Source organism: Chaetura pelagica, unplaced genomic scaffold (genome assembly GCF_000747805.2).
Source record: "Chaetura pelagica isolate M959 unplaced genomic scaffold, ChaPel_1.0 scaffold101, whole genome shotgun sequence".
NCBI lineage: Eukaryota > Metazoa > Chordata > Aves > Apodiformes > Apodidae > Chaetura > Chaetura pelagica.
The window spans coordinates 4,082,401-4,107,579 of NW_009952564.1; the positions used below are offsets into that span (position 1 = coordinate 4,082,401).

Genomic DNA, 25,179 nt, shown 5'->3' on the forward strand with positions numbered 1-25,179 from the left:
AGTGGTTGATTAGAGTCTCTGTACCCCTCAAACTGTGCAATAAATACAAAATACAGTTTTTTGTATATTCAAATATTTTTCATTTTTGCAGAGCCAGCACCAAATAACTAAAGTTGGCAGACTACCTTGCACAGGACGCAGTAGCTTCTTAGTGCTGCAAGATGCTGACTTTTTGCATTTAAATAGTATTTTTTGAATATTGGTTGGCTTCAAGTAGAGAATTTGTGTACATCACAACTTCCAGCTGGCCTAAGTCTTAAAGGAACTTCCTTTACTCTGTTACTGACCCGTGTGGAAATTGTAATTCTCCTTTGAATAAACAAAAAGGGTTGTTGGCAAGGAAAGTCAGAGGTGGTGGTAGTGGTTAAAAAGAGGGAAGAGACATTTCAAAGTCTTGTAAAATGACACTTCTAAAGGACTGTAGAAGACAGCAGGTGGTAGGAGAATGAAGAGGAACAGGAGATAGGCAAGATGTCCAGTCAAGTGTTACTATTTATTGTGAATGGGAGTGGAAGGAAGGTCTTAAGGTCATTTAAAGGATCACAGACAAAGATATTAGTAAAAGGTGATTTTAATACAGATTTAGAAAAGTGTGACTGAACAGAATTCAATGGCAAGGTTCACTCTATTACTTACTATGTTGAAAGGGATGTGTAGAGGTTGGAATTGGATGGGAGTGACTTAAATGGGGATCAGGGGCAATTATTTATACAGGGATAGGGGTGATTGAGTCAGGATCATGTTGGAGTGATTTGCTCAGGGATCAGGGAAGAGAATGAGGATGGCCCTCCCATTGAGTCGTGAGGTTCTGTGTGGACCTCCTCACTTTCTAAACTCCTCAGAGAGTGGGTGCAGCTGAATGCACTCCTAGTCACAGACTTGGTCAACAGTTTACAACTAAGGGGTTTTAGTGTAGGGATTTCAGTGTAGTGCTTCACACAGTGTTATGGGTCTGGTGTGATTTCGAATAACAGCAAATTGAGGTTGACTGACACTATTATAACAAATTACAAAGTTGGATTATATGATTTTCTAGCAATACTTAATAATCAACAGTTAATCAAATACAGTGGTTTAATTAAATATATAACAGTTTCTCAACAAAGTTGCTCACACATGCTCCTGAAATAGAGTTTAACCTGTGTTAAATTTTGGTACCTTATGATTGTTGAGCTGTATGAAGAGAAGTTGCAGTGAAATACTCCTTCAGTTCATCTGCAAGATCAATTACAATAATTCAATCTATTTGCTGCAAAATGAAAAGTAGTGGACTACTCACTCTTTTTCATTGGATGGACCAGCTTCCTTTGTAAGACACAGGGTAACAATCTGCTGAGAACCTGGAAAGCTCTAAAGGGCCTCTTTTCAGGATCAATGTTTATAGAGTCACAAGATGAGTGACTTTGGTCAGTATTCTTCCACTTCGGCCACAATTCTAGTCAGGTGATCTTTGTCAACCTTCAGAGTGGGCTTGTGATCCAAGCAGGAGAGGTCTCATACTTTTTCCAGGGAACAGGAGTTCCAGGTGCAAATAGGGATTGCCCCAAATCACTGTATTTGCACTAGAACAAACAAGAAGGTACACAATTGTTTCAACTCACTGTTCCAGTAGGCAAGGTGGGAAGATGCCAGACTGTTTCAGCCTACTGCACTTGCAATTGAAACAAGAACAATGTTAAGGCATAGGCTTGAAGTGGCAAGGTGTGTTCTACCTAGATTAGTTTCTTCTTCACGGGTGAAGTTTGTTGAGACACAGAGCAGGGGATCAGATTTGACCTTGGTCAAATGAAACCTTGGAGCTCCTTGTTTTCACCTGGAGAAGCTAGAGTAAACTAAGGCCTTCTTTTCACCAGCTGTTTCTCCAAGCATGACAGCCAGCAGAACTAATGGAGAAGAAAATCTCTTGGACAGTGAACTGTCATCCTTGGAAATAATATAGAGGTTTCAAGCCCGCAGACACCTAGTCTGTCACTTAAAAAGCTAGAGGGTTTTTTTAGTTTTTGTTTTAGTTTTAAAGTTGGGTACCTGATTTCACTGGGCTTTTCTTTCTATCATCTGTGGAGCCCCATGGCTGTGAATAACTCCTGCTGTGTATGGCAGATGTGCACCAGGAAGAAGTCTAATGACCAGAAAGCACTTGTTGCTGTTACTTGCCAAGAGGTACTTTGCTGTCATCATTTCCCAGCCACTTTCATGCATTAGGCTACTTCACCTGTTGAAGTGAAGCTCTTGCAGATTTCTGTGATGCATGTGCTATATGCACTTGCCATTAACCACTACCCAGCATGAAGAAAAAAGAAACCTGCACAGCACTGTGGAATAGCCACTGTGCCAGAAAGCACAGACACTCATATTAAAGATTTAATATTTGCTAAACTAGCTTGTTTAGTGTCTAGTAACACACAGTTTAATTAAGATAGTTCTTCCTCCAGAGATAGGAGATTCTGCTAATTAGCCAACAGTGGGAGGCAGGCACACCCTTCAGTACTGAAGAGACCTCAAGTATGAACTTAGGCTTTAGGAGGATGGAGTTATCCAGTTTGCTTTCTGAGTATTTTCATTTACTGTAACTTCAGTTGCTTACTCTGCTCAGATGCATGTCCAAATGAATTTCTGAAGCTTGCTATTAATAGATGTCTGAAGCTTCAACAGATGGATTTCTTCACTGATGTTAGTTGATGATAATGTCATGTCTGATTTGGTTTTCTTTTCTAATTTAGTTCAGGAATCCTAATTAGTTTCTTTCTCAATACATGGGATTTTTTAATGAGTCAAATGTAAGGCAGATGAAAAAAAATACCAGACTCCAAAGCTCAAAAATTAAAGTCTTTCAGTCTAATTTTTTTTCATATTAACTATCAAAACTGTCATGTTATGCATCTCTGAAGCAAGTAGAAAAAAAATAAATAAAGGAGACCTGTTGTCCATTCTGATATCTAGTGGGATTTCTTGCAACTTCGCCACTTATAAAGAAATAGAGAGAGCATCTGTTGTATTCCACAGTAGCAACAGAGTACAGAGATGGAAGCTGTTTGGATGTGGAGGGGAGCTGAGGCTATTGCATCTGAAGGAGAGAGGGCTGTAGCTTGTTGAAGCCCAGTTCCCCTCCTCCTACAATCAGGAGTGAGAGGCTGTGTTAGGGATATCAGTCATCGAGAGGCCACAGCAATATGTGGCTCCTGTTATTGAGAAGTCCCATAGCAGCAGAGATGATGAATGCCTGAAGGGTCAGAAGGGCTGTAGAGCACACGCTTCACTAAACAACCCAAAATCAACTGTCAGGCAAGCGGTTCTCTGCTGTGTAGATATTTTCTTTATAGTGTCTAATATAAAGTGCACTGTACTGTGTCTTAATGCAAGACTGGCATCTTTGGTAAAATTTTATTTATTCATTGAAATTTAAACAGTGAGAGTTATCTGCCTATATTATTTCTTTTAAGTTTGTTCATTTTACTTCATTTCTGAAAAATTATATTTAGTCTTCCACTTAGAAAGAGCAGCATGTATTAAAGTATACTCTTGTCTTTGCCTTTAAAAAATTACCAAAGTAAAATCAAAGTTATAGTTCAACTTCACTGAACATGACAGAAACATGTTACTTTTACAGTTCTGTTGACTATGTTAAGGGTCCTATTATGTTCATCAAATTTATCTTTCTGAAAGCCTGTAGTGATCAGCATATAGAATAGGCTGAACAGTTTCTTAGTTCATATTTCTTTCTTTTTAATGCAAGAAGGCTATTATCTAGTACTAATACAAGGCACCGAGAGCTGCAGTTGTTTTTCTCATTGCTGCAGTCCTCCAAACAGAGCTTCACAGAGGACAAGTTAATCCCTCGTAATGAAATCACACCATGAAACTGTTCATACTGATCAGGGTGTTTTGTTTTTTTTTCTTTTAAGCTCATGGCATGGTTGTAGTCATTGCTCTTTCAGTTACAGGTATTTTGGTGAAGTAAAATGAGTTTTATATAGTATGGCTTCTTTGCCTTTACATCATTGGCAAAAATATAGAAAGTGTGATTAACTTCAGATCTTTTATAAAAAGATCTAAACATGTGAATATCTGATGGTTTGTCAATATGGTATGGATAGTGTTACTGTGTGGTTTTTTGCAGAAGTCATTAAATGTGTACATTATTTTCACAGATCCAACAGAGAAGGTGACTATTCAAGTGCTGTCACAAAGTACTATTAAAGAAGGTGATAACATCACATTGAAGTGCTCAGGAAATGGCAACCCTCCTCCACAGGAGTTCCTGTTTTACATTCCAGTAAGTCCTGCCTTGGTGCCACTGCATAGTGAAATATTCTGTATCATCCCTTCCTACAGGCATTGCTACGTGTTAGTGTATACATGATTTTATAACAAATGAAAGAAAGAATTTGATGTGACTAAAATTGAAGATGAACATCAACAATTACATCAGACTCTTGAGAACACCTTACCAGAGTTTGCATAATATTTTGAAAAAAACCTCTCCTTCCCTCCACCCCACCCGATTTCTTGGGCAGTTTGGACATACTAAAAATTGCTAGCCTTCATTTCCCTTAATCAGATATTTTGATAAGAAGCAATTTTGACAAAAGGGGTTTGTACCTTCAAAGAAATCATCTCATCTGTTGTCGTAACAGACAAAGATCCAGCAGTGAAAGTACAGGAAATTAATTCAGCTATTTTTTGGACTTTAACAGATGAATCTTTGCACAATTTATTTTCTTTAGTTAATTAATTAATTATTTGGTGGCATAACAACCCAAAAAGGAATGAGTGTGACAGCACAGGAGAAAGTGTAGAACAAATTGTCAAGTGCTTAAGATGCAGATTGAAAAAAATGAAGGCTTTGGTACCATTAGTATTGGTGAAATCCAGACAGATGTGGCTTTATTTTCTAACATTCCTAGTCTTGCTTCCCCTGTCCTGCTTCTCTCTCCTATTTTATGTGCCTTTTTTTGGTCCTGCTGCAGTAGTGAGCAGCACTGATCTTGATAGAGGCCAAAAGCAGTGGAATGCTTTCAGGTATTTCAAAAACTGCATTTCAACCTTTGAACATTATCCTCACGTACTTTGGACTCCTGGCATTTTGAATTGCTGAACCCAGGAGCTGAAGTCCACATATCTCAGAACAGCCATTTAGATTCAGTGAGTCATCCTAGGAACTCACTCCATGCAAGGGAAAAAGTGTATGATATCTGTCCTTGCTCATGATCACAGTGTGCAAGCCGAACACCCCAGTTTGTCTTATCTTCCGACTCCCTGCTGCCTGATACTAGTCCTTTCTCTTAAGGAGAGCTGAAATTGGTGATTTCTTTACAAGACTCACAGGTATCAAATCTTTCTGGATTCGGAGACATGAATTAGGGTTTTATTCTACTTCTTTCAAAGCTAAGTCAGTCAGTTGTAATAAGGTGAAAACTGGGGAACTAGTCAGCCAAAGAGCAGTGCTTGTTAGCTAATTTAAAACACCAGTTTCTGCAAGCAACTGCATGTAAGGTAGTATATGGGTATACAGACTCCACACCATAACATGGATCAAGCAAGGTTTGCTTGTACTTTTCAACAATGTGTAATGCAGTATGCCTCATTTCATTATTTTTCCCAAACTGAATGTATCATTTCAGATACAGATTTAGAAACACTTTGTTTTGCTGTTGTGATTTCTGCAACACTCTTACAGGGAGACTGTTTCAGTATTTTGTTTTCTCCCTTTTCTCTTTCTGCTGAACTTTGAAATGTTGTATTTTTAATGTCTTCTTAAGTAAGTAATTCAATTAAAAGTGTAAGCTTTCGGTTGTGGGTGTTTTTTAAAACTGTGGTGTAATGCAAGAAAGAAACTTTATTAACAGGTAAATACACTGCAGTGATGCTGTGCCTATGTATATTTTGGAGCATATCACCATCCTTATAATAAAAAAACCCCAACAAAACAAAAAGCAAAAAATAACGCTTTTAGCAGACCCATACGCAATACATTTTTTTGCTTTCCATCCACAGGGAGAGACAGAGGGTATAAGAAGCTCAGATACTTACGTAATGACAGATGTGAGAAGAAATGCAACAGGAGAATACAAGTGCTCTCTGACTGACAAAAGCATGATGGACTCAATCACCATCACGGTGCACTGTAAGTCACTGCATTTTGCACTCCAAGTGGGGATACAAACCTATCTTGCACCTTCTGGGATGGTCTCTGCTTTACCTAGATAGATTAGTCCAGGAAGCCTACAGGAGAACTGGATGAGGTGCTTGCTTTAAAGTAGTCAGGACTTTTTGGTTTTAATTTTTAGTATTATTTTTTTTCCAAAGGATTTGTTTGAAAACTTTAACTTTCTCAGTTTGTTGACTTAGATACAGATTCACTTCTTGTAACCTTTGTATACTATGTGATGCTCCTGCACTGTCACACACAGTGAAAATTCTGCTGCTCCAGCTGTGCCTCAGAGTGTACTCAAACACACCAGCTGGCCCACAGTGGTATCACTGAAGACTGTGCTTCACAGTCATCTGATATCCTTTCATCTTATCTCAGTGAGGTTAACATGTAAGGAGTCTAGAAGGAGTTAATTATGTTCACACAGGACAAGTTGTTGTTTTCACTTTTCCAGAATCATGAGAGCTGCAGAGCTCAGTAAAGTTTCTTTAGCTGGATACTAGAGTATTTACTCTCGCTTTATCAACATTGCTTTAAAAGCTTTTCAATGGTTGCTTTTAATCTGCTCAGGTGAGAAAACAAGAGCAGGAACCCTTTCCAACTTTGCTCTACTGTCACAGTCTGTGAAATGAGCCTCACGCCAATGGTACTGTGTTTCCTGGGGAAACACTGATGGTCTGTAGGCTTCCCAGCAGCATAAGTACCTTTACAGGTTGAGAGAGACATGATGAATAAAGAAGTTTAAAGGCTTCCACAGCAGTCATATTTTACATAAAAAGAAAGTTTTTGTTTGTGTACTTGGTTTTTGTGTTGTTCTTTGGTTATTTGTTTTCCTTGAAAGAGGTGCAATGCATGCAGAAAATATCTGTATCTGAATAATTACACTATTCCGTTTAATGAATATCTTGCTTTTAATAAGGTCATCTGCTGGCTTCCTACCTATCTCTTCTCTTTGCCAAGAGTCAGGATATGTAAGAGAGCTCTGTACTTCTGCCACTAGCTGCTCAATATCAAAGTTAGCTTGCTAGTAGTTTGCTGTGGTATAACTGACCCTTTTATTTTACTCCAAGCGGATTGCATTGTCTACTTGTACTTCTATAAATAGTTACTCAAAAGAATGACTTCCGCAGCTGCAAGTTATTTATAACAAGCCAATTTTCCTTTCTCAGCTATTTTGTCTGCGTGTCAGAAGAGTTTTTCTACACAAGAGAACCATGTATTTTCTTGACAGAAATCTTTCCAGTACTGGCAGCTAGTGTAGCTACTCAGAACTCATAAGCACAATCTTGTACCCAGCTGCCTCACTTCACTTAGCATTCATTTTGTTTTGTTTTTCTTAAAAAAGTATCTCTCTGCAATAAAGCTCCTGCTTAAGTGACGCACAGTGGCCTGGAATAGTTCTGTAATTCCTGAATGTCCAGGCTGTGCCCTGCCTTTAAGTGATTTTGATGTCTTGCCTTACTGCTGGTCTAAAGCATTTCTGCAGCATGTTTTTGTGTGAGGGGAACTTCTCTGGAAAAGTCATAAAACCCATAGATGCTTCTTCATATACCCCTTCATCTTTCAATTGCTTACTTTATATTAATTTTCCATCATAAATCACAAATTTCTAGTGCTTTTTCCTTTCACTGTACTTCCATGTATTTTTTATGTTAGATCTTCAGATTGTTTGTGATGTTTTTTGTCCTTCAAATACTATTTAATGTCTATCACATCCTGCTCTTTCTCCCTCTTTTGCTTTATTGCTTACCTTTTCACATATGGATGAATATTCCTGTCTATGCTGTTACACTGAAAACACCTTCATCCTGAATCAGGGCTTTTTGTTTCCTCACATCTGATCTTGATGCTTTAGATTTTTTTTTAAATTTTCACTTTAAAAAAACACCACACAAAACAAACAACCAGACAATATAATAATGTTAGTGTAAAACTGTGAATCTTTTTGTAGTAATTTGTTGCATTTCAGTTATAGTGCTTTTTTCCCATACAGATCTTTTTGAGCATTGTAATTATATTGGTTCCTTTCAGTGTCTAAGTAGGAAAAGCTTCTTGGTGGTATGTAAATACATTAGCACATTATAGCCATTAAATATTTTTGGAGCAAAATATTCTGGCTCAATACCAACTTCTGTTTTTTCCAAGATTAATGTAAATTCGTTGAAAGCTGAAAACAGACATTAAAGCATCTGAGTTGGCCATAATGTTTAGGGAAATACTTTATAAATATAAATTTAGAGAGGAGGGAAGAGTCTCTCCTTACCCACAAAAGATAGGGGCAAAGTGGAGGTTCTTATCCCTTGGAGCAGTTGCAGCATCTGTGCAGCAAGGTCCCACTTTGAAGTCCAGCAGAACTGAGTACTTATGGTTGGTATCTTTTGTTGCTCAACAGAGGGAGCAGCAGAACACAGTTTATGTTGTGAGTTTGTTTTGATTTTTTTACACAAGGATATTAATTTTCTGCCACCTATGTGCCTTGAATGAGTTTGCCCAGGATCAGATGAGCAAAAGTGATAGGGAAAGCTTCTTGGTGGTATGTAAATACATTAGCACATTATAGCCATTAAATATTTTTGGAGCAAAATATTCTGGCTCAATACCAACTTCTGTTTTTTCCAAGATTAATGTAAATTCGTTGAAAGCTGAAAACAGACATTAAAGCATCTGAGTTGGCCATAATGTTTAGGGAAATACTTTATAAATATAAATTTAGAGAGGAGGGAAGAGTCTCTCCTTACCCACAAAAGATAGGGGCAAAGTGGAGGTTCTTATCCCTTGGAGCAGTTGCAGCATCTGTGCAGCAAGGTCCCACTTTGAAGTCCAGCAGAACTGAGTACTTATGGTTGGTATCTTTTGTTGCTCAACAGAGGGAGCAGCAGAACACAGTTTATGTTGTGAGTTTGTTTTGATTTTTTTACACAAGGATATTAATTTTCTGCCACCTATGTGCCTTGAATGAGTTTGCCCAGGATCAGATGAGCAAAAGTGACAGAGGCCAGGAAGGAAAAGCAGGGGGGCTGTGGCAGAACCTGTTTACAACCACTTAAACTGCTATAGAAGCACATCTGTGCAAGGTAAGGGAAGCACCGAGCAGTAGAGGACATGTGTACCTTCCCTTAGCTGTGAAGAAGCAGGTGACTTTCCACCACAGTTCCTTTATCTCTTACTAGTATTGTTTCTGCACATACAACCCAGTATGGAGTAGGGCTCTGGGACTTCCTCTTAGTGGTGATTTCATTTCTACGAAAATGTGTTTTCCAGGGAAAAAGATTTCTAAACCTTGCAGTAAATTCAAAGATTTTGGAGATTTACCATTTGTGTTTCTTAACAGCTATTTTTTATAGTCTTTTCTTGTGCTTATAAACACATTGGTAATAAAGGGGAAATAACCTTTAGGATGTTGCATGGAAAAAAATCTTCTATTCTGAGTATACTAGGGGAGGTTTCTGGTTGTCTGCTGGTATATTTGGGGAGTTCAGACCACAGGCAACTTCCAGCCTGTGTTTTTTTCCAGCCATTTTTTTTCCAGTATTTCATCAGAGGCCTTCTGTAAATGCTGCAAGCCTGTCCTATATGTGAAATAGAGTTTCAAACCAGAAATGTTTGGTCCACTCTTTGCCACATTAATTCCATAGTTGTCTCACATGATGTAGTAATACATGTGGAATGCACTCTTTGCCTCCTCCCTGTGCTAGTTGGTATGCACAGACAGCAGTGAAATCAATGCAAGACTTGCAGTGAGATCACATTAAGAGCTAGCATATATTGAAAATTGTGCCTGATGAGAAATTTGTTTATGAAGAACATTTCAAAATCAAACAGGAAATGTATGGAAAATTCTTGCAACAAAGTTTTTCTTTCAATGGTGAGGAAAATTAACTTTGACAGTCTTTTGTATGCAAGAAATATTTTTTCCTCATAGTTCTGTAGCAAGAAGAGATTATTTACTAACGGAGCATGTAAGTTGAGAGGTAAAATTGCCTATGTCACATTTCTTTGTGGACCCTACAGATAAACTGGCAGAATATTAATCCAAATCAAATTGCTCAACGGAGCGTTCCTAGAGGGAATGCTGTGCTAAAAAGTAGCTTAATTCTATACTTCTCTCATAAATCATCTTACAAATACTGCTCTGAGCTATGCAGTTCATCTTGCACACTGGATATTTTCCTTAACTTCTATAGCAACTGAGACCACTGTGTGAGAGGGATTGTAGTCTCAGTTATATCTCAAAAAGGGATGGAGTGGAGGGGTGCAGGCATGTTACCCTGAAGGAAGATAGGGTTGTAGTATTGCTCTGGGCTCAGTGTCAGTCTTGCCTGAGATGAAGGTCAACATTTTAATAAATTTCTACTTCCTGTGGTATATGTAAGAGGAATTCTTCCTGTGTAGTCTTCAGTGGTCTTTAGGGCTTGAGGTGCTATCTCGCTTCAAAGAACAAGAGGTTTGAATAGATGTTGAAGGAGAGGCAGGAAAAATGAATACATTGTTAGCTTTTTCTTCCGCCACCCCTCTGCAGTGGTAGTTTGTGCTCAAGAGTAGGAAGCAAGAAGAAATACATCACATGCACCATCTGAATCTATATACTAAAAAGATCACTGGCTGAGGTTTGTTTTTTCTTTCCCCTTATGAAAACAATGGTAAGATCTGGAGAATCTTGCTAGTTTGCTTGCATTTACTAGTCTGGGGAGGTAGGGGGAGAAATGCCCATAAGAATACAGAAACAAAATGCCATTTTATCTCTTTGATGAATTTTCTACTTTACTCATGCATAGATGAAAGTACAGTTCTTGTGACCCCTTGGACTTGTAACACAGATAATAATGCAGACTAGTAGTACAGGATGGACCTGAGTTGTTCCCTGAAGTTCTGCCTTTAATTATAATGGTGTTCCCAGGGCAACCACTGAATGAAGCCAATAGCTAAGTTCACTGTTTTGTTAAGGAAAATTCACTGTTTCACTTTTCCTCTGCCAACTGTGATTTTGCTGCAAGCTTTTTGTAAATTCAGTTTAAAAACTAAAAGGATGTTTTGTAGTCCTTTTCCAGCAACTACTGTATTCCTGATGAAATCATATGTGCTCACCATTTGAATCTGTGTGTGTGTGTGTGAGCATCTGTGATAGTCATTCAACCAGAAAACTTGGCTTACAGGCAAGGCACTGTGAGAGGGCAAGCAAAACTCTGCTTATCTTTCAGGGTAGGATTTCTTTTTCTTAAAAAAAGAAATTGCTAGCCCACCAAATCCATATACAAAGAAAAATCTAGCCCAGCATTTCCTGACCTTTCTGATACTGTCACCCTGTTATGCTCTCACCCTGCCTTGTGTCAAACACAGCTGTCACTGACTGCTGTTTCCCTGGAGCTGAAACAGATCAGGCAAAGCTTGGACTCTCAGTTACACAAAAATGGCTTTTCATGTTACAAACACAAACAAATAAATCAAAGGGCCTCCTCATGCGTGGACCCCCAGCCTCATCCCTTCAGTCAGCATCATGTCTCACGCATCCTGTATCGACCATCCTCATCCTCACCAGCTGATGAGGATAAATATCAACTTATTTTAACAGATTTGAGAAAATTACCCCTTGTCCTTCTATCTTCTTTTCTACATCTTCTGTTTAGGCTAATCTGTCCTCACCTGCACAAGTCCTCCCCTGAAGATACATTTCTGCCTGGCCCATAGCAAGCTCATAGCAGTGTTGCAGACAGGATGGAAGATGACCTATATATGCACAGATCAAGGTTGTTACCAGCTCAGAGTTTGCTAGGCCCTTCCTTTCCACTCCAGTCCTGGCCTGCAAAACAGAGACAAAAGCAGTTGAATAATAGAGTAAAACTGAGGCATATTGAGAGATGGAGCTCCTGCACAATCAGTCTGTGCCTCCCCTTTCAAGATGCACATACCTCCTATATGCATCCATTCTTCTTCAGCTTTTTGTACCTTCTCTGTCATTCTTTCAGCAGTGTAAGGTGAAAAAAAGTATCCATTTGTCTAGTGATTAGTGAGTTTTTGCTTTTCCTGTTAGCCTATAATTACAGCAAAAATGTGAATGTTCTGCAGTGCCTATTTCAGAACAATACTGTATTCTCCCTTACTTGTAAAATTGACTTGCCTTTTATTGAAGAAATGAAATTTTGAATTTAATTAGTGCAATTAGTCACATTTTCTTCCCTTAGTAAGCCTTTGAAATGGGCCAGGCTTTCAGAGATCAACTTCTGACAAATGTTCTTTCTGTCCCAGATTTGGATTTGCAGCTTATTCCTAGCGGTGAAGTCACAAAACAGATTGGAGAGGCCCTTCCTGTGTCATGCACGATTTCTTCTAGTAGAAATGCAACTGTGTTTTGGATAAAGGTCAGTAATTCATCTGCTTCACACTTCATCTGACTGTTCACCTCTTCATATTACTGCTGCTACTTCAGCATTTTGGAAGGAAGGAAGTTGTTCATTGGGCTTTTCAAAGAATGTAGTTAAAATGGGTCTTACACACATTGCTAAAATGAGAGCTACTGACTCAAGTTGATGACTGAAAATCAGTTACTGTAATTATCAGCTCAGTTTTCATATGGAGAGAAGTAATGCTTGCTGTAGCACAAAGACAACTATTTTGAAATGGTCTATTCAAGGCCCTTTGAGAATAAGGTTCCTCGAAGAAGGAAGGTCTGTTTGGAGGAACTTGGCTTTATTAGCCATTTTCTCAGAGGCAAGCTTAGTCTCGGTTCCAATAAAAGGGCAAGGTAGGTTGAGACATCAGGTGTTAGCAACTGGTGTTAAGTGACTGGTGAAAAAGGTTGCTGTCATACATGATGTGTTTCAATTAAACCTGTACTGCTGGAAACTAAAAGTAATACCTGATGGTTGTTTAGTAGCAAATGTTGATCTCATAAACCTGGTTCCTAGAGGAGAGTTGTCTATTTCTCAAACAACTTTTACTGCAGTTGGTTTTGGCCAGCCTATGAGAAGAGCTCAGAGCTAATAATTAATCCCATCTCTGCTCTTTATTTGTAAGCAAGGTTGTTAAAGAAGAAGGGAGGTGGCTTTTGTAAACCTTCAGTAGTTTCCATTTTTCATGTTGTGTTGCTGTCAGCTACACAAATGTGGTTGTTGGGGGAATACTTAAGAGTAAGGCTGTAGTCTACCAAAGCATGTGAAGAATTCTCTTGGTGGTAGTCAATTCTGTAATTTAGAGGTTATTGTATTTTGAGTTAGAATCACAGACTATAACTCCTTACTTTATCAGGACAATACGAGAATGCAAACGAGTCCATCATTTTCAAGTCTTCAGTATCAAGATGCAGGAAACTACATCTGTGAAACTACTCTACAAGAGGTTGAAGGGTTAAAGAAAAGAAAGACACTTAAACTTATTGTGGAAGGTAAGGGAGCAGATAGTTACTACTATTAAATGACCTTTTCAAACAAAATGGTTAATTGTAATATTGTCATTGTAGGAAAACCTCAAATCAAAATGACAAAGAAAACCAACACAAATAAAATGTCTAAAACAATTGTCTGCCATGTGGAAGGTTTCCCCAAACCAGCAGTGCAATGGACAGTTACTGGTAGTGGAAGCATCATAAATAAAGCAAGTATCTTTCTTATTACTTTATTCACCAAAAGATTATTTACCAAAAGGTGATTTAAAATCAAGGAACATTTTCCAGGTAGTGAGAATAGAGAAATTAAGTCCTTTTCATTTATCTAAGAGAAGGTTAAGTGGTAGCTGTTGCCACGTGGTTCCTACACAGATGATTTCTGAGTATAAAGGTCTTCTGAATAGAGAAGGTGAAGGCAAAGATGATTCACTGGCTACAAGCCAAAGCTGGAAAGAAAAGAAAAAGGTTACAAATGAAATTCGCATCTTTAAGTGAGGGTATTTAGTCATTTTATCTGAGTAATGTGGTGATTTTGCCATTGCATAAAGAATTTACAAATAATGATGTAACTGTAGAACCTATGTTTGAAAGCAAATGGGTGCTTGATGTAGGCATTAACTCGATGAAATGTAATGAAATATGGTAACTGCAAGTCAGTAGATATGGTCAGTATAGTTTCTTATGGGCTTTGCAGGTTTTATCCTAATTTTTATAATTGTTTTTGTACAGTTATACCTGTTGTTGCTAATTGGAAACAGAACCATAATGTCATAATCCAGGGGGAGTGATGGGGAGTACGCATATGCAGCAGGAAAATTACCTGGAAAATAAGCAAACTGATGTATTTTCATATTGATTACTAGATCATATTCAAAGCTCTGCCATGTTTTGCCTTGGCAGGAAAAATAATTGAGACATCTATATAAGCAGTCAGAGACTGGAAATAGTATGCACGGTGCTCCCATAGATTTCATTACTCCATTAGGTTTTGCTTTAATCCTACAGAAATTATGTGTGACTGTCAAAATTAGACCATTTACTCAAAGCTATAGGCCTGAAATCGTCTTGAAGCTGTGTGATAGATAACAAATTTCTCTGGATATTGTATTAGTCCAAAAACGGTGTAGAGCAAAATAATAATGTGTTAATTTCTATTGTTATCATTTGGAAAACTGAAATATTAGTTGAATGTTATTTCCCTTTGAATACTTTAAGTGTATAAAGCAGGTAATGTATTGGTCTTCACAGTTTTGGAGGATACTAATCTTCATTTTATATCTTTTCAGACAGAGGAGACCAAATATGTTAATGGAAGATTTTCCAGTAAAATTGTAATTGCTCCTGAGGAAAATGTGACTTTAACTTGCATTGCAGAAAATGAGCTAGAAAGGACTGTGACCTCCCTGAATGTCTCTGCTAGTGAGTGTGTCTGCTAAAGACCATTTCCTTTAAGTCGTAGTTTCACACAAACTAACCCACACATCACACTCATCTGAAGAGTAGATCTGCATAGTAGTGTTGATACTAAGATATTTAACCTTTTAATCTAAAGTCAAGCAATTGTAAATCCACTCTGCATAAGTAGTACGTAAACTGTATTGATAGCTTTCTGGATTAAGTCAATTAGTCTTCATTACTTTCTTGATTACCTATTTCATGTATGCAATCTATTATTTACTTCTGTAAATAATATGCAACATAACAGTACAAATATATTGCAAAATAATACATTCTTTTTGAAGGTGGAAGTCTTTATTACTTAATTAACAATCTTTTAGTCTCCAAAATCCAGTACATTATTACTAGTATGACTGGATTCAGAAGAGAAATCTGCCATACTGGGCTTAAATTAAATGTCACTTCTCCATGCTGAAAGGTGGTGAGAAGATACAGTCTGTGGAAGAGTAGCACAAGTGCTCAGGCAGAACTATTTCTGAGATTATTATTACAGGTTTTGAATAGGATTCTTCATTTGGATATATTATAGTTATGCAGGAAAGACTTCTGCTTAAAGACAAGATAAATTACTTTGTTGTTTAGCAAACACTGCATTAAATTTCGGTGTTTCTGTCATTGCTCTAAATAGGCAATTAAAGGTGCTGTTCAAGTATAACACATTTTGTCTTTAATTTAATTTAAATGTTTTTCATTTCAGTAAGTATTCCAGAATATGATGAGCCAGAGGATAGAAATGGTATGTATGGTTTTCTGTCTCCATTGCCCTTTCTGTTGTCTCAGTTCAAGACCTATGTAGTGTCACTGAACAAATTCCACAGTCCCTTAGAGTTGGACTCAATTAGAAATATTTGGAACCATGATTGACCAAGAATGTGACTTTTTTTAAGCTTTAAATGTACATCTCATAACAATATTCTTTTTATTTTAATTTTCTGACCTCGTTTCTTGTTTTTGATAAAAATTCTTTGGAAATGGTGTTATGCTTTGCTTTATCATAGGTCACCTCATTAACTTTTCTTCTTTGCTTCAGATGACAATAGTGAAAAGGTTAATGACCAGGCAAAGCTAATAGTGGGGATTGTAGTCGGTCTTCTCCTGGCTGCTCTGGTTGCAGGTGTTGTCTACTGGCTCTATGTGAAGAAATCAAAGTAAGAATTTATGGAAAACTTGCTGCTAAATTGGAAAAAAACCAAACAAACTAGAAATGAATGTTTACCTGTTTTCCTTCCTGCAGCTTTCCAGTAGTCTGAGTGGGGAAAGGTTGTTGTAGTAGGTGCATTAAATAGAGAAATTTGGTACTTCTGATGGGATTCATCTGGAGGTGGGGCACCAAGACTTTTCATGGCTCATCACCTGTAGTGAGGTTCTCTTTACTGACAGCCAAGTCAGGGCTGATTCTTGCATTTAAATACAGTACCTGCTACTTAACTGTAAGGTGTTCCCTTGGTGTGACTTTACTGGTACTAGAAAATGGAATAAATTACAGAATAAGCCTAAACTATGACAGGGAGAAGAGAGATCCTTAATTCATTTGTACATACACACACACACACACACACTTTCAGTTCTCTGAACTAAAATTGGTAAAAGATAGACCTTCTGTTACTGAAGATTTAGAAGCTATCAATCCAAATCAATATGTTTTGGACATCCTACACATAGAACAGGATTAGCCAGTGAGGGCTGCTTACTTTCAAGTTCCTTTTTATTATCACCCAGGCTCACTTTAGAAAATAAACCGGATTATCTCAGAAAGTAAAAGTGTTTTTCCATCCTTTTAAAGATGGCAATGACTGTGTGTCGTTTGGCCTTACCCCCATACATTTGTCTCCAGGGAGAACCAAGGGCAGATTTGTTCTGAAGGGTTCCTTATAGCTGCTTCTTAAGAGAAGATTAAGGTAGTTAGGCATAACATGCACATATCAGTACTCATACAGAAGCAGTCTTAAACTGTGGTTGTTCTTTTTCTGACCTTTCATTAAAATTAGATCAAATGAGATCTGAAATACACCAGTGGGATTTTACTATGAACAAATGTATTTTAATGGATGTGAAAGTACAACAAGGGATTTTCGATCTGCTTGAAAATACTTTTTTGGATAATACATAAGGATTTTTCTCCAGCCATAACTAAGCAGGTTTTGCAGGTTTTTCAAATAAAGAATGGCTATAAATTACCCAAGCACAGAACGACATTCAGATATCAGATGGGCAAAAAATGTTGTTTTTTGCAAAACTTATATTTCTTTTGGTAGAAATTAAAAAGTAGTAATAATGCTGAGCTCCTCCTCCCACACTTTGGTACTTGTGTGAGAGTGTCCAGAATAATTTTCTTTTGTCTTTCCTTTTGAATATGAGAATGTGGAATCATGAAACTGTTATTTGGGTTTGGGTGTAAGGAGGGCAGAGAAGGTAGAGTTCTTGTGCCATTATGCAGTGTTAGGAGTGCTAACAGAAGTCTTAGAATATAGCATTTCATTGGATGAGATGAGTTTATGACTTAAGATAATTTTTCCAGCTTCAAAGATAGGATACAGTGCGTTCTAAATGGATGACACTTCCTTTCATCATGCTGAATTTCTCTTCTACAAGCTTAGAGTAAAAATTAGAGATGTAATTGGTTAGACAGGTTCACTGGGAACAAAATGAAAATCCCTTTACAGTTAAATAATAGTCTTCATATTCAATGCATGGTTGCTGGCCTCTGAAAGCCTTAATTGGTGCATCATCACTGACAATCTCTTCAGCATATATTTAAGTTGCTCTGTTGTTATCCTCCCTGCTTTCTGCACGCGGGACTTGCAAGAGCAGAGTGTCAGTACCTATTCCGACAAAGTTTTCATCCTAAATTGTAGCCTAGAAATCAAAGTAGACCTTTCAAAGAGTACCTTACACCTTCAGACACAACCCGTGTCTAATCACAGCCCCTCCATCTCCATACAGGCCAAGAGTTAGTAGTTAATTTTTGAACCCGCCCTTGATCAGTAACTCACATAATCTCTATCCCCAAAGTGACGCCAAAGGAAAGTCTTTGAAGGCAGCAGCACAGAACTTTCCAAGTCTGCCGAGGCAAGAAAAACATTACTTTTTTTCATTATTGTTGTTGTGGTTTGTATAATCTTCTATTGTCTTGTCATCCACGTTAAGTAGGAGTTATACTTGTAGCCTTGCAATATATTCACAATACATGAATAGATTCACTGCCTCAGTTCCACTTGAAGCAAAAGCTGAGTATTGCCATATATTCTTTTCACTATTAATGTTATCCAGTAACTCAGGGACTCATCTGTATTCTACATCCTGCAACCAGCCCCCTCTTGAATAAAGAGTTGAGGCTACCCAGCACAGCATGCAGTTTCTCCTTCATCTGAGCAGAAGGCCAAAGACTTGTTATCTACAGATTTCTCCTTTTTCCAAAAAGGGTATTTTAAGGTAATTTGCACTGAACATAATACAATCTAGCACTTCGGAATCTCTCTCAATTTTTTTTTTGTCAGACCTCAAAACCCTTCATATATGAAGTTTTCACCTTGCCAGAATCAGCTGAGAGTACAGCACAAATTAAAGGCTTAGAAAGAAAATCATGTGTGTGGATTGGACCTTTTTCCAATTTTTGCTCCTTAGGTTTGGAGGTGCACAAATCTCAAGTCACATGAGGCTAGATCACAAGGATAAAGTGGTTTAAAATGGACTGAGGGAAAATTCAGGTGGACAAACTGAAGCACAGCAGCAGTATTAAGATTGTTCATCCTCAGGGCACACCAAACGCTTGCAATTCTTCTTAGATCAGGGTAATCAAGAATGTTACTAGTGTCTCTGAAACTGAACACTTGAAGAATAACAGTTCTGCTTTTCTGATACTTTACAGGAAACCAGCATATTAATCCAAACCTAGCAAGCTAAATATGTAGGAAACTTGTGGTATATTCTGAACAATACTCTTGTGTATTAATTTTCATGTAATTCCCTTCCAAAGAAAATACAAAGTTACAAACATCTCTGGAAGTGTCACTTCCTGTCACAAAATTTTCAAAAAATGGCACAAATTTGAAAGTGGTCACTAGTTTCTTGATGATTGGAATGTTTTTCTTTTATCTCTGGCTTTTCTTCCTACTGATGGACATGTGAAAATAATTGGAGGAAGTGGAAGGCAAGATTGGGGTAAATAAAAAGAGGTTGTAGATAAATTGCAGAAAATATTTTGCAACAGTGTAGCTGATCATCTCACAAGCTTTTCAAAAGTAAAACTGGCTTTGATGAAACTTGTGACACTTTCCTCAGCACCCAGAACTACACTCAATGTGTATTCTCTTGCCCATCATTATTGCAAGCTTGGGTAATGAAGACAAAAAAGCACTGCAGATTTTCTTTCTTAAATAGTGGGGGGGCCCCACCTTGAAAGTGGGGTCTAGACTTGTGAGGTTAAAAGAAATCAAGAATTAAAACCCAGCAACAATTTCCTTGTCACCTATATGCAGTCTATATTTACTCTACTGCAGGCAAAATAATTGAGATGGAAGACTGACTTTATATTAAAAACAATGCTATGAACAGTGTCTAAACAAAGTCCGTGAATATATAACAGCCCCTCAGCATGCACACACACTCAAAAAAACCCTAAAAACCTCACTTTGGTACTACTCAGATTTTGATTAGGATTCCCTGGGCATAATTACTTTCCTGAAGAGCAAGCATAGACAAATGTAAAACATGAGCCCTAATTGTAGCAAGGGCTCAGAATGATCCATGTTTTACAAATGAATTTTTAAAAAAATATTTCAGATATACAAGTAAACTCATATTCATACAAACAACTTCTCACTCCTCAGAACAGTATGGCCAGAACATGCTAAGGCATGGGCTCTGTGGAGCTGTAGATAATGAAGTGTGTGAGATGGCCTGGGCAAATACGTCTTGCCCTTTTTTGGCAAATACTCAGGAATATTTCTGCCCATTCGGACCGAGTTGCCCAGCTGCATGGATTTCCTTCTTGAGTTGCAAATGGAGCAGGCTGACAGCAGTTGGTGCACAGGAAAAGTAAGGAACTGTTGTTGAATGTTAAGCTGGCCATTTGTCCTGTGCCTCAGGTCAGCTTAGGAAGCGACTGGAAACGATGTTTTGAGCCATTGCTCTGTTACAAACTCAGGCCACGTCTGTTGAGCCCTGAGGGTTGGTGCCATGCCAGGGTCGCCTATTCCTCTGCTTTGGCAGAGCACTGCCAGTGGATCACACTGCTGCAACTCAGTGCAAAATTACTCTTCTGTGTCTTAATAACACTATTTAGATAGCACTAAAAGAGGCAGCAGTATTGCTTTTGCTGAGGTAGTGAATCTGCCTAGATATGAGTAATTTGGGAAGAAAACAAATAAAAAAAAGTCAGCAAGACCACTGAACCACCAGAATTAAACTGCTGCCTTTCAGAATCTAAATCCATCTGATTGTCAGACGTGAAAAACTGCTGCTGCTCTCATTTCAAGCAGGCAGTATATACTGCCCTCCAAAAGAGTTCTGGATTGCCTGCCTCTTTCAAAGTCAGAGTGCTGCCTTTTAAATCTCCCATTTTCATCCCTTTTGGCTGTAGGAAAATAGAGGTGACATTTAGTGAGGGGAACAGTTCCTCTGAACGCAGAACTAAAATAAAACACTTTGATAATCAAAACCTGACCACATTGCAGAACCTGTCAGTTTTAGTCATTGAATAATTTTAACCTAGTCAAAGGAAAGTAATGTTACTAAGAGTTCCCTCTGCTGTTAAGTGTCAGGTCATGGGAAATTCAGTCTGCTTTGGGCACTGTAAAACTCTTGGTAAGAGGCCAAAGAAAAAAAACCAACAAAACAACTCACCAAGCCATGCCAATAGTCTGTCCAGCCCACTCTCTTGGCTCTGAGAGCAGATATAAACAGGTACACAAGGGTGGAGGGTATGAATGTAAAGTGCTTTCTCACCTCCTACTCATTTCAGCTCAGGTAATTGCCTGAGTCCTGATTCTTTCAGCTTTGCATCTCTTTTCCGTCTGTCTCAAATTTTCTAAGGCTTATTTATAGAAAATACTCATTAGGCACATGACAAGCCAAATCCTGTGTTCTACCTAAAACTAATACTTTTTTCATTAAAAAAAAAAAAAAAAAAAGAAAAAATTAAGATACTTGTTTGTCTCAGAGTTTGTTTCTTTTTTAAATAGATGAAAAGGATTTCTGAAAAGTTAAGATCACACAAGGTCTGTCTCTACCAAAGCATTGAATTTTCTCCTTCATTGCATCTTACATCTTTCTGTTCGCATCACAAGTTTCAGGTTTTGAATACCAGAAGAAAGCAGAAAGTTGCTATACCATAGAAATTTACCACAAGTTACTCTATGATATAATCTCAGCACTTTAAAAAATAAATTTGCCTGCCTTAAGCAGAAGTTTGGATCTTTGCAGTGAGTTTTTTCAGCACATACACCTTCCTGTCAGCCACACAAACATAACAGAGGTACTCTAAAACCGCTCATAAAAGGAAAAATGCTACTTTACAGCCACTCAGAAAATAATCTACTTTAAAACCAAAAAGACTGTACAATGGTCCCATTCCGTGTAATTGGTGGGATTTTGGGCCCAGAATCTCACACCTCCAGCCCTCCACCCACACGTTGCTGCCCAGCCCAGAGAGCAGCATTTCAGCATCGCTCCCAGAGGTGTTGAGGGTTGGATGCATTTGCACCCCATCAGAAGGTCTCCTGAGACAAGAGCCAAACTGTACTCTCTGAACAGTTCCCTTCCAGGCTATTTCATCCAACCCAGGGCACACACAGTGCTTAGCGGCCTTCGCTCAGATGGAGGATGTGCACAGAAACACTCCACTAGCAAAACATGAGCTCTGTGGTTTTGGGAGGGACATACCTGCATGGTGTCAGCGTGACATGTCACACTATCTTACTAACCTGTGTCTTCATTGTATTTTGCAAGTCAGTGTCACTGGGGGCCTTCCCCCTGAAGGAAGGGTGAGCATATGCATGAATTTGTCGCAACAGACGTTACTTTTCTGTAGGGGAAACATTATCCATAGAGAAAATGGGGGTATGATAATCTGCTTTGACACAAGGGATTTACTTTTCCCCACTCAAACAAGTTTGCCCATTTACATTTTAAAAATTACAGCCTTCAAAATGTTATCGCAGCACTGCAGGAATCTTTCACCTTGGCAGACAGTGAAGCTACTCCCATGTTAAATGAATGGCTTAGTAGTTTTATTGTGCTAAGCTAAACTAAGCACTTAACTCATTAATTCATCTCCCCTCCTTGCATTAAAGAAAACCTGCTATTTTAAATGAGGCATACCTGGTTTTTGTTTTTTTTTTTCCTTGAATATTTTACGATCTCTTCTTTACCCAAACCTTGTCAGTCATAGTCAGCACAGATCTGGAAGCCAGAGTGGGTTTTTTGAAGTCTTGATGGAATTTTCATTAATTTCTTCGCAGTTAAAGAGCTTCTGTTCAACATGGGCTCTGAAAGTCAATGACTGCAAGTACACAAAAGATGACTATGTTGATCAAGGTATCTTAGCCACACTTGGAACATTTTAGTACGCCTGAAAGCAAACACTCATTTAATGAAACAAGCTACATTCGTAAAGAAACATGGGTCTACACAACCGGTTTAACTTTATGACTAGACTTTTAAATGTGAGCTCAGAATGATTCTGAATTCTTCAAGAAGTAAAACACGTACGCAGCCTTACTGCAGTACTTCCTGAGGTGCTAACTCTGGTGGGGGAACTGGTGCTATTGGTCTGCTTACAGACACATGAAAGCAGATTGCTCTACTCAGAACAGAACTGTAAGAATTTTACGTATTACCAAGAAAGGAGGAGACAGAGTCGTTAGTGTGAGGATGGAACAAAATGCTATAGACATGACTTTAATTTGTCATTATAGGACAGCATCAAAACATGTAGACAAAGATCTTGGAAATATAGAAGAAAACAAAAAATTAGAAGAAAACAATCATAAATCTGAAACTTAAGAGAAAAAATGTGTCAGTCATCATTCCAGGTAAGTGTTTCATACTGCAATGTTTAACATCTCTTTGTCCATCATTTCTGTTCATGCCTGGTCAGTGTGATAACTCAGTCTGTTGCTCACTTCACAGAGCTGAGGCAGTGGTGTGATTTTGAGTGCTGTATTGTTGGGACAGACAGACTCAGGCCCCTGGCCAGTTACAAATTCATCCTTGTGTATGCACATGTTAAAGAAGCCTGACATACAGATGTTACTTTGTACTTGGCTTTATCTTAATCCACATACTTGGGGAAATGAAAATACAAGTTTCTGTGGTGTATGCATGTCTGTAGATATGTGCAGATATGAAGACTGTTTAGGTACAGTTCAGGTTTTGAGTTATGGCTTAAAATATTCGCAGGAATCTTCTTCCCTTACTGGGAGCAAGTGTTTCTAATTCCTTTGTCAGGTTTATTCATGACAAAGGGCATATAACTTTCCATAGAACAAAATCATTCATTTACTCAAGATTTCACATACTCCTGCTATTATGGATTTTATCCTGGAAAGAGACACTGTATATTAAGGAAGTAACAATGCAACAGTTGTGAAGCTTTCCCCAGCTGGTATCTATATACAATAAACTCTATGCAAATAATTAGATGTGTGCAGGTTCTGTTAGGAATTACAGGAGCCTTACGAAGCACCAACAGCACCACCCGGTGTTCACATATATATACACCACTACTGCATATGTATGTGCAACTGCTGCATCTCTCTCCCCTTAGTACCGAAAGTAGTTTTCAATCATTTCTCTGACCATCTAAGGCCGTTTTAAATTATCACAGTAGTAGCACAACAGTGTGGAAACCAGCTAAACTTACTGAGGTTTCTTGAGTTAGACATCAACTCTTCTTAAAAATGAGAGCAGTAAGTGTTCAGGGGTGGTGTGCTGTGAGTGCAATTATTTAGAAGTGGAAAATAAATGTGGGTGTTTAATAAATAAATAAATTTGTAAATACCTGGCATTTCTACTGCAACCCTATGGGAAATTTTGGACTTTTGTTTTGTTTTGTTAGGGCTTGTTTTATTTTATTATTTTTTCTGGACCAGGTACCTTCTGCAACATTGCAATATTGAGGTGATGAGGCGGAGCTGAAGTAAGCTGAGGGTATTTATTGAACACAGGAGTTCAAATAACATCATGTGGCTTCAGCATGGTCTTTTACTCATTTTATTTCTTCAGATCAGTAGATCTACATAAAGGAAAGCTTATTCCTAAGTCCATTGCTTACCAGATAAACTTTCTGGATTTACCAAGAACAACACCACAACAGCTATTCTTAACATGAAAGTATTCTTATCATGAAAGTATTCTTATCATTGAACAGCAGAAGAAAGTACTATTCACGCAGCTGTTTATTTGAAAGTTAGATACTGAGTGGCTATGTTGGTTAACAAATTTTAAAATGTCTAACTGGCTTTATCTTTCATATTTTCAGAGAATACATATAGACCAATCGAAGCATGAACGTGGATTGTATTTAAACATATACAAAGAAGTGACAGCTATTCATGGTTCAAGTATTAAACAGATCATACTACCAAATTTTCAAAAGATTTTAGACACAATTATCTCAAGTTAAAATAAACCCACAAACTAATTTTGGCAACAGCCATGATAATAGGTCACCATGCTGTGTTCTGTTTGAAATATTTTTTTGTAAATGTCTGCACTGAAGATTTCTTTTTGTTTGCCTTTATGTAAATTTTTTACGTAGCTATTTTTATACACTGTAAGGCTTTGTTCTGGGAGTTGCTGTTAATCTGATGTATAGTGTAATGGTTTGATTTCAATGGTTTTTATGACACCCTTTAAGCAGGTACCTGTCTAATTCTGATTGTTATCAGTGAAGCTTCTGCTGTGTAGCAAGCACCTAGAGTGTAAGATTGTCTTAAAGGAAAATGTTGAGCTCCTTTTTCATTCTTTGAAATAACTTTAAAGAGGAAAGGTGACAAGAATAAACTAAAATGTTAATAGAAGTGAATGTTTAAAACACCACACAAAACAAAAGAGCCAGAAAGGCAATAAAGAGTTCCCACAGGGAAGGCTGGGTATTGAGCAAGGAACACAATGAAAAATTCCTAGCCCATGTACAGAGGGTGGGTAGTAACCCTTTTCTTCTAGAGCAAGACACACATTTTATCGATAC

General features: G+C 38.0%; 1 protein-coding gene across 1 annotated transcript in view; it reads left to right on the forward strand.

The window, feature by feature from the left end:
- ALCAM (activated leukocyte cell adhesion molecule) overlaps positions 1–24,926 on the forward strand; it is a 34,670-nt gene extending 9,744 nt beyond the window's left edge. The window contains exons 6-15 of the mRNA XM_009993356.1: positions 4,149–4,273; positions 5,995–6,124; positions 12,395–12,507; positions 13,394–13,529; positions 13,605–13,738; positions 14,816–14,948; positions 15,685–15,723; positions 16,018–16,135; positions 22,904–23,020; positions 24,469–24,926. Of these exons, the coding sequence (XP_009991658.1) occupies positions 4,149–4,273; positions 5,995–6,124; positions 12,395–12,507; positions 13,394–13,529; positions 13,605–13,738; positions 14,816–14,948; positions 15,685–15,723; positions 16,018–16,135; positions 22,904–22,991 (1,016 nt within the window). The 3' untranslated portion in view covers positions 22,992–23,020; positions 24,469–24,926. The remainder of the gene's footprint in view (positions 1–4,148; positions 4,274–5,994; positions 6,125–12,394; positions 12,508–13,393; positions 13,530–13,604; positions 13,739–14,815; positions 14,949–15,684; positions 15,724–16,017; positions 16,136–22,903; positions 23,021–24,468) is intronic.
- Positions 24,927–25,179: the final 253 nt, after the last annotated feature.